The sequence below is a fragment of the Semicossyphus pulcher genome, unplaced genomic scaffold (assembly GCF_022749685.1).
Source record: "Semicossyphus pulcher isolate SPU_LCO1_2020_fin unplaced genomic scaffold, fSemPul1.0.p SCAF_9, whole genome shotgun sequence".
In the NCBI taxonomy this organism is placed as follows: Eukaryota; Metazoa; Chordata; class Actinopteri; order Labriformes; family Labridae; genus Semicossyphus; species Semicossyphus pulcher.
In genome coordinates this window covers 19185325-19194394 of record NW_027211770.1, presented here as the reverse complement: position 1 = coordinate 19194394, position 9070 = coordinate 19185325, and the positions used below count along the sequence as shown (strand labels likewise).

The 9070-nt window shown below is 41.4% G+C and overlaps 1 protein-coding gene across 2 annotated transcripts; it reads right to left on the bottom strand.

Moving 5' to 3' along the window:
* Nucleotides 1-1292: 1292 nt before the first annotated feature.
* On the bottom strand, nt 1293-8470 carry flad1 (flavin adenine dinucleotide synthetase 1). 2 transcript variants are annotated; one of them, XM_069656303.1, is made up of 11 exons: nt 8118-8470; nt 7196-7288; nt 6878-7046; nt 6006-6383; nt 4160-4273; nt 3804-4071; nt 3409-3556; nt 2961-3059; nt 2605-2794; nt 1751-1824; nt 1293-1658 (listed from the first exon to the last, which is right to left on the bottom strand). In XM_069656303.1, exons 2-11 carry the CDS (start codon nt 7201-7203, stop codon nt 1523-1525), a joined length of 1584 nt encoding a protein of 527 aa, XP_069512404.1. In that variant the 5' UTR covers nt 7204-7288; nt 8118-8470; the 3' UTR covers nt 1293-1522. The 2 variants fall into 2 exon arrangements, with proteins under 2 accessions (XP_069512404.1, XP_069512405.1); XM_069656304.1 differs by lacking the exons at nt 7196-7288; nt 8118-8470 and adding an exon at nt 7141-7193.
* Nucleotides 8471-9070: the final 600 nt, after the last annotated feature.

Sequence of the window (9070 nt, the reverse complement as noted above, 5' to 3'; positions counted from 1 at the left end):
GTGATATACAGAGAACAGAGCACTTAGTCGCACTATCAGCAAAGTAACATATTCGAGGAGGATATCATTATTAAGCAATATTACAATTATCATAAACCAGTCAAATATGAGTCTGTCATTTGTTTCAGAGGGAGCAACTTAATTAATGTAGACATACACGCTCAGCCATAATGCTAATTAACAGTACTCAGAACACCTGGCTGAGGCGGAGCGATACACAGAGTGAAAAGTCCCTGTGTTGTTCTCATTACTCATGGAATGCCTTTTATCTTCAGTCGGACCTAGCTGTTATAAAGCTATATTATAGAGACTCGAAACAAAAAACTAAAAAGTTCCAATAAACTAACAAGAAATTAGCTTAAAAGTTAGGCTACTGTGACAACGACATGCTTTCTGATGTATCAGTATGTATTTTTACGTTTATTTTATACCCTGTAAGTTTGGCAAAGTTAGAGTCACATAGGGGAGTCCGCCCCAGACACATTGTAAATTTATAAGAATATAATTTTCTTCCACACAAACATCATCATTCCACACAGTGTCCCGGTGTTTTTATCGCACACGCCATTACATTCTGCTGTGATTATAAAGCCTCTGTTCATTGCCTCTTTTATTACTGTTATTATTAATAAATCAGGCAAGCCGTGAAGCCCGGACAAATAAGTTAGGGAGGGGTGGTGGAGGCGGTAATTGCCGGTGTAACAGTGTGTGCAGCCCCGCGGTGGCCTCGTAAGCGACCCGCTTTATTAGATCGGCCGGTATCGATCCTCGCCGCGCGCCGTTCACTAATCTCCAGGCAGAGAGAGAGAGAGGATCGATCAGCCTGGATTCAATCATGTCTGGAAACAGAGGAGGTAATTTCTGTAATCACGGCTGCTTAATGGAAAAAGTGAGAACAACGCGCCCGTGAGGTGCGTGAAGAGAACTACAACATCAGGGTGCAGATTATTCAACGTGTACGGACTGCACAGCTGCTCAGTCAAACACGCTGCACTCTGTGATTCTGGATATTCATGTGAGACATAAATGAATCAATATGAACCTGCTGGTTGACCTTCAGTGGTGTGTCAATGCTACCGCACACAGAGCTGTAAAAACCTGATTTTCTCACCCTGACAGCAAACCACCTCACATTATTTACTCATACATTTTGATAGAGGCTGCCTCTTCTTCAGATTGTACTTATTGGATTTAGAAACGAAACAAATGGATTCATGAATACAATAAATCAAGAGCAATATTGAAAGCCGCAGTATGCGAGGGTCCTCTTAAAATAGCGACATGACAGTGGAAAAGATGACACAGATTGATGTTTTATTCAGCAGCACAGAGAGCGATTACTTTAGACTGAAACTCACATGTAAAAACAAATAGAGTGCGCACACAGGCAATACGCAGAGACTTCATTGACAAACGCATTCTGCAAATAGTCACATGAAGACTTATAAAAATGTTATTTTGTACGTGTGCAAGATTTCTGGGTCTATCAGTAACAGGTGACACAGTGAGAAGTGAGGCGACGTCAGGCACGGGAGTTTCGCTCCTCTTCTTCATTCTCCAGCAGGTAGGCTGGTCTGTAACGCTTCACCCCCCTCCCATCCACCACCTGGAGGGCCGTGTTTCTGCAGGTGTTATCCATACTGCCCAGTGAGGTGTACCTACAAGGTCAACAGAGGAGTTTAAGACCAAGAAATCAGCAGTGATTTTGTTCAAACTGAATAAAAAGATGATACAGGAAGTGTATTCTTACCCTTTGTCGTAGAGAATACAGTAGGGCACATATAACGTCCTCAGGAAGGACCAGATGTCGTGATACGTCCAGTCCTGTATTGTTGGGGGATATCAAATTGTATTGGTTTTGGATTGATCAGGATTGGTTCAATCAAGGGGGAGCACACCCTCCTTTTGAGACGCACTCAAATTATGATACAATGAGGTCACTTATGGATGTATCACGTGTGCAATTGCAGCTTTCACAGTACGACAGCGAACGTCTATTCCAAAAGTATGTGCAACAGAGCTGCGAGCCTTTTATGTTAAATACCTTCAGAGGTGTTGACTCCCATTATCAATTGGTTTCGGATATCGGATCGCATTATAATGTCCAGGTGTACCTATTTGTGTGAGTGAGCGGGGGCGAAATATAGTGTTACAAAATATTCATAAGATCATTTAGAGCCTCACGAATGCAGCGTTCCTGCAGGGCTGTTGAAGTGGATTAAACTGTGCAGGTGTTGTGATATTTCGTTCACACCCTGTAGATCTGCGCTTCTGTTACTTCAGTCAAGATGACAAATAACATTAAGTGTAACAAGGGGAAATTGCCTGGCTGGAGCAGTGAAAACAGATTTGTATTAGCAGTCAAAAAGCTGTTTCTCCTGCAGCTCTATACACACTGCAAGTTTAAAGATGTGAGGAAACAAGAGGACTGCTCGCTTCTCATTTCTATAATTAATGTCTGCAGGTGCTGTTCGGAAGAAATCTCGAAATGCAGCTGTTTTGGTTTCATGTATTTTAAGCTTTAAAGTATCACTTAATTGATCCTAAACCCTCTAGTATATGATTTTGTGCTTCTAAAAGATGCAAGAAGTTTGTGTGTCTTACTAGTAAAGGGTTGACTCTCATGTAGTCTGGCCAGCCGGGGTCAGTGGGACACATGGATGTGAGCGTGTGAGAGTAAGGGTCACTCCTCCTGGTCCCCATCAGGACGGCTTTCAGCTCCGGCTTCCTCTCCTGCACCTCGCTCAGCGCCTGCCGTATGCTGCCCTCCACAGAGAACAGCTCCAGGTCATATCTGTGGGAGACAAGTCGGCCGAATAATGAGCCGTTGTGCTGTGACAAGAAGGCTCGGGACACTTCTTTAAAAAGATAACTTTAATACACAACTATTTTCATTTGTACCATCAAAATATCAGCAAAAAAACATGCTGAAATGTGTTTATTGACGGTATTTATCTCACCTTTTTATGGTGTCCTGAAGGAATCTCTCCATTTCTGGGAAAGGAGAGACAATACGTATATACAGTGCTTTCAGTTTGTCTTTACCATCTGGATATCGCCTGAGAGACACAGGAGAGAGAAAGAGGAAGAAAGAGAAATGGGTTATAAATTAGAGTTCCTGTTTATGCCTATCATTAACTCCTGCTATCTTTACAATTCAGGCTAAGAATAACCCAAACATCAGTCTGTCTGCTCGGAGATCTTACTCCAGTCGCTGCTAGACTCATTTTCTTTCCCACTTATTTCTCACTGCGATGCCCCACTACACAGGAGTGGTATCATTATGTTTTTAATTTGAGTCTCCTGCTCATCTCATCTCTCTCAGGTCATTTGTTTTGTCCTTATTAAATCACTCCACCCCCGACAGTAAACGATCTCTCTCCTCTCGTCTTCCTTCCCTCCTGTTACCGTTTCAGCGCTGCATAATAGAGATGGAGCAGCGCCGTGCAGTCTTTGCCTCCGTTGAAGCCGACGCAGACTTCCTCTGTCGAATACTGATCCAGTGCAGCTTCTATGGTTTTCAGAGCAGTCGTAACTTTCTCGCCCAGCGGTGTGCCTGTGAGAAATGAAATCCGCAGCAAGAGGATGTTTCACAGTGAATGGAGTCGAATTTTGTTGGCAATAATCAGTCTCATGCCGGTTTTAATCTTTTTTTATAACCAACTATGATTTTACAGCTTTAATTACTTTAATAATGTTTTCTTCCTTTATTGGCCCCAACGCCTGCGTAAAGTCAAAGAGTTCTCTACAATAATCACTTCATATTAACTTGACATAGTTTTACTATCTCTGTCTCCACTTACCGCTGTTGGCCAGAGTGTACACCTCAGCCGTGGCGATGGACACCGGGTCGGTGACTAAAGGCACCACGCTCCCCTTAGGCAGGTCGTCTAGCAGCTGAGTCCGGGCTTTGTCCACCACCTCCTGGCTGTTGGAGTCCAGGACCAGCCTGACTCTGTGATAGTTGCTCAGCCAGTCCGGGTAGGAGCCAAGAGCCACCTTTCGACCCAAACTGGCCTGCAGTTTGGCCAGCACGGGGGCGATTTCTGCTTCATCTGCATCCACAAACACCTGACACAAAGATCTTTTCTTAGCTCACTTTCACTATAGAAAACACAGCGTTTAAAAGGATTGGTAATAATAGGTGTGGTTCTGCTACCTCCCGAGAGTGGAAGGTGGTGCCTGAACTTGCAAAGAGGTGCTCCAGCCCACTGAAGGCCCTCTCCATTAAAGATGGGATCCCAGGAAAGATGTACACGTTCCGCACGCTGACCTGGGAGAAGAAGGTGGAAACATCATGCACTGAAAGAACATAAGGGCCAGACAGTCGGTGTATCTTACATCAACAAGGTCTGTTGTATTTTCTGTTACAAAATGGGAAGTGAGTTTATTTTACTTTCATCACATCCACAAACCCAGAAGGAATCCTAGTGGGATACTGTCAATTGCACAAAAAGGTTAAAAGTCATACAAACACCAAGCATCTAACAACACAACATCACGTTAAGTATCTTATATCCAATAATAAATATTAAGTTCACACTAAATACTGCTTACAATGTGTGTTTTTAGATATATACAGCTCTGGAAACAATTGAGAGACCACTTCAAATGTCCCTTAAATCAGCATCTCTCTCTACATTTCATGACCAGCCCAATCCCGATCTGAACCCACTGAAAACCTCCTGAATGTGATCGAGAGGAAGATGGATGTTTACAAGCCATCGAACAAAGTTGAGCTGCTTGAATGTTTGCGCAAAGAGTGACATAATGTCACCCAACAGCAATGTAAAAGTCTTCCAAGATATACGAACGCTGTAACTAAAAACCAAGTTATTCCACCAAATGTTGATTTATGAACTCTTCGTAAGTTAAAACTTTATTTGAGGTCTGAAAAACATATTTTTTTGCATCTTTTTGTTGTCTTAACCAGGCGTCATTTTCTACAAATAAAAGACCAAAATGAGAAGTGGAGAGAAATGTTGTTTACAATAAAAGAGAAGTTTATCTTGCACAAACACAAACATATAAATAGAAAGAACCAGAGAAAAAATATTTTTTGCAGTGGTCTCTTAATTTTTTCTGTATATATCTCTAACTTGTGTCTCTCTTGTTACTACAGTTTTTAATGTCTGTAAAATTATATGAATATACTGTTTTTTAAGTGAGCTGCTCTTGATCTTTTTTGTACTTGAAAGACATGTTTTTTCCTTAAATTTGACCAGTGTTTAATAGTTTTTTGCCTGTTTGTATTTCTTCAGTTTGTCAGGGAAAGCATGGCCTCTTTATATCCTGAGTGTTTTATGTTACAAACAATGTTGTTTTCAGCACAGCCTGCAGTATGAATAACAGTTATGTTGTCACATTATTGTAGATCTGGCACATTTTCGGTCACTAATTTTAAGACAAATTTGTAGTTAGGTACATGTTTGTTTCTTGCATGGCTCAACTTACAATATAATTACCTTACAATTACCATGTAATTGTAAGGTAATTACCATGTAATTATAAGTTCCTACAAATGTTAACCAGCCAGAGCACTGTGGTCTTCAAGAGAAAACAAAAACATGTTTGAGTTTCAGATAAGCTGCAATACAAATAGGTGTGCATATCTGACACTGCTGTTGTCTGTTAATGGTTAATTTAATGATAGTGCCCTCTGAGAGAAGCGGCCATACACTGCTGCAGTGTCTGGTTAGCAGTTGATGTTGCAATCTGTCTCCTGATATAACCTCGGAGCAGACACTAAGTGACTGTGAGTGAACGTCTTGCTGAAAGTTGTGTAAGCTTAACTATTTTCGTTCGCCCCAAAAAAGCCTCCTGAAAACAAAGATAGCACACAGCACCTTTTTAACAAGGCAGTCGGTGGATGGGGGGTTCCGATCCTTAATTACTTTGATATAATTCAATTTAATTCAGTGTTTTATGACAACATGATCTATGGCATTAAAACAATGGCTGTTCAATTAAACTAGCTAATCCGCCTCCATTCTGTGTTAACTCACCAGCGGGTAGCGGAGCGGCTGTCCGGTCTGAGGGTCAGTCCCATAATTGAGTTTGGCTGAGCGCGGCACCATGGCCAGCTTCATAGCAGCACTGTTTTTATCCGCCACCCCAAAGAATTCCTCCACCAGCCGGGACAGCTCAGGGTGGGGATGCAACTCCTCTTTGAACGCCATGGCAATGCTCTCGAAGGTGACGTCGTCATGGGTGGGACCTATGCCCCCTGATGTGATGAGGTGTGTATACTGAGGCGAGAGGAGGGCCACCTCTTTGGCAATGAGCTCCTGGACGTCTGGTATGACTGTTATTCGCTGCACAGACACGCCGAGCTTCCTGAGTGCTTTCGTCAGAAAGGTGCTGTTGGTGTCCACTGTGTGACCCTGAGAGACCAAGGACAACACACACTCAGTTTAGTATTTACAGTCTTACTTAATGTTATGACTTAACAATGACTCCAAGGTTTGCCTGATGAAATCCACTGACTGGCAGTGAGCATGTTTTTAGCTTAAGACATGGCATTGGGCGAAATCAAAGGCTTCATGTTTTAATCATGATCACTTCACATCAAGAAATAGCAGTGAACTTGTCATTTTAAAACCTAACACTGCTGTCACATCAAATCACCATCAGAGGGTTTTCCTGAGGATATGAAGTGTTGATCCTGGACTGCATGGCGGTCCAGTGAACCGAGGCATACTGATGAATCATAGTGTCATGCAAGACTGTAGATATAAATAAAACCACACTTTAAAGTGTGCAGATTTATGACTAAAAAGTGTACATTTTGGCTTTGTCAAGGATCCACAGTAGGATACTGTCAATCAAACAGCTTCAAAGTCATACAAAGCACAAGTATAAATCAACACAGAATCACCTTGAGAATCTCATCTCCGATGATGAGAATGGCTGCAGTGGGAGCATCCCCGTTGCCTGCAGAGGACGGAATGGAGCCCTGGCGGTCTGTCGACATGGTTGCTTTGCAGAGATGAGCCGCCAGTCTCCTCACACGCACGGTTGCTCTACTCAGCTTGGGAAACGCAAGGCTAGAAGACAGAGGACAAATGCTTACAACACTGAACATGAAGTACTTCCACTTTGTGAATTGCAAAAGTATGTTCAGGAATCAATGAGGTATACCATATATTTTCTATTGCTTTGCTGATGACCCTTTAAAGTTCATTTTGACTCTTACATCAACATGAAGAACCCATATGGAGTTTCCCAAAATGTTTCAGGACAATTCAGGCCTCGTCTTCATAACTCCTGGCCCCATACATGGGAGTATCTTGGGAAGAGACACATGAACGAGCAGATTACAGAAAGAAAAATACACAAGGGGAAGGACATGAAACTGTGAGAAGTTAGTGGGCATTCAGGAGCACAGACCGTACATAAATTAACAATCTTTCCTCTTTTGTCCATGTGCTAAACTGTTGTACCTGTAAGTACATTCAGAGAAACCTAAAAACACAGAGTCACATTCCTTGTGTGTACCCATACTTGGCCAATAAAGCTAACTTTAATCCTGATCATCTATTATAATAGGGCTTGGAGTTGAAAATGAAATATGATACGACATTGATGTAACTTTCTACTGGATGGTCAACTTTACGCTGTTAAAATTGTAAGTATGAGTTGTCTAAAGTAGACCTGAAGAACGGACAAATAATACTAAAACATGCAGATAGGGTCTGTTATAATGTTTGCCTTTACGTTGTATGTATTCTTCATATAGGACTGACAGGTGTTACAGTAGCATGCTACTACCCTTGACCCCACTCTCTATTTGCTTAACACTGTAAGTTACCTGACATGTTACTTCATATTCAAAAAGTACCACGAATTGCTTCAGATCAATCAAAGCGTCACGGACCACGATGACAAATCTTGGCTAACATAAAGTGTGTCATGTCCCCTTGCTAAGTTCACGTTACTTAACACATTGTTGGTGGCACTAGCACCAAGCAAACATTAGCATTGAAGTACACATACATAGTGGCTTGTCTGTTGTTTAAACTGCAGATTAATCTCGACTGATTTATACTTTGAAGAAAGACACAGTATATTGTTTTTATAATTTGCAAACCAAACTCATGTACGCCGGGTAAACTTACTCCTTAAACGCATTTGTCCTCGTTACGTATCCTGTCGTTTGTGTCTAAATATCATTTTGAAGACGCGTCGTGAGCCGTCCAATCAGAAACGAGAATGGTTCCCAGGAGAGGTCGGAGAGCCAATCACAGCTAAAGAGGTGGGTCTTAGCGGTCAGCCTTTTTATGTACACGGAAGTAAAAAAAGACAGTCCTGTTGAGCTAGAATCAATGGAGTCGATGCTAAGCAATATTGGTCTAATAAAGTAAATATGATAACTTTTAGCTAAACGAATGGTACTGACAACTCGTCTATCTGCGCGCTGACATTTAGCTCTCCTCGGATAGCACGATGATAACAGCTGCTGAGACGGGACTTCTTCTTCTTCTGCCCCATTCCAAAGCGATACTCGTCTGCCCCTGCTGGTTGGAGGAGTCAATAGACCGATGATTTACCCTAAAATATTATCAGAGGCATTACAGTTTGAACTGTGTGCTGCTATTTGTTTTTTTGCCTAGGGGTGGCGCATGTTGGCATGTTAAGGTCAGATTTAGGTTTGCTTAATCTCCACAGTATTTTAATGATTTGAGAATAAATTGGTGGTTTAACATAACAGTTAACTTAAATGCAATGTATAGCCTTAAATGGTAGTTTATGTGTAATAGCCTATAATATTTTCATGGTGTCTGCAAAAAAGGTATATGCAGGCCCTTTCCTGCCAACAAAAGAAGTGGATGAAAAGTAAGGAAAGATAAAACACCATGATAAAACATTACTAATAATGAGTCAAAACAATGACATAATAAGGCAGAATTATGGTAAAAGTGTTATATAGGCATAAGTAAGCGATAATGTCTAAATATATATTAAAATGTAATTATTACTTTAAAACGGTAACTTTGAATCGTTTTTTTCTGGCAGTGATATGCTTTCCATAATGTAAAGATTGAACTATTTCACAGATGATTTATTTCGA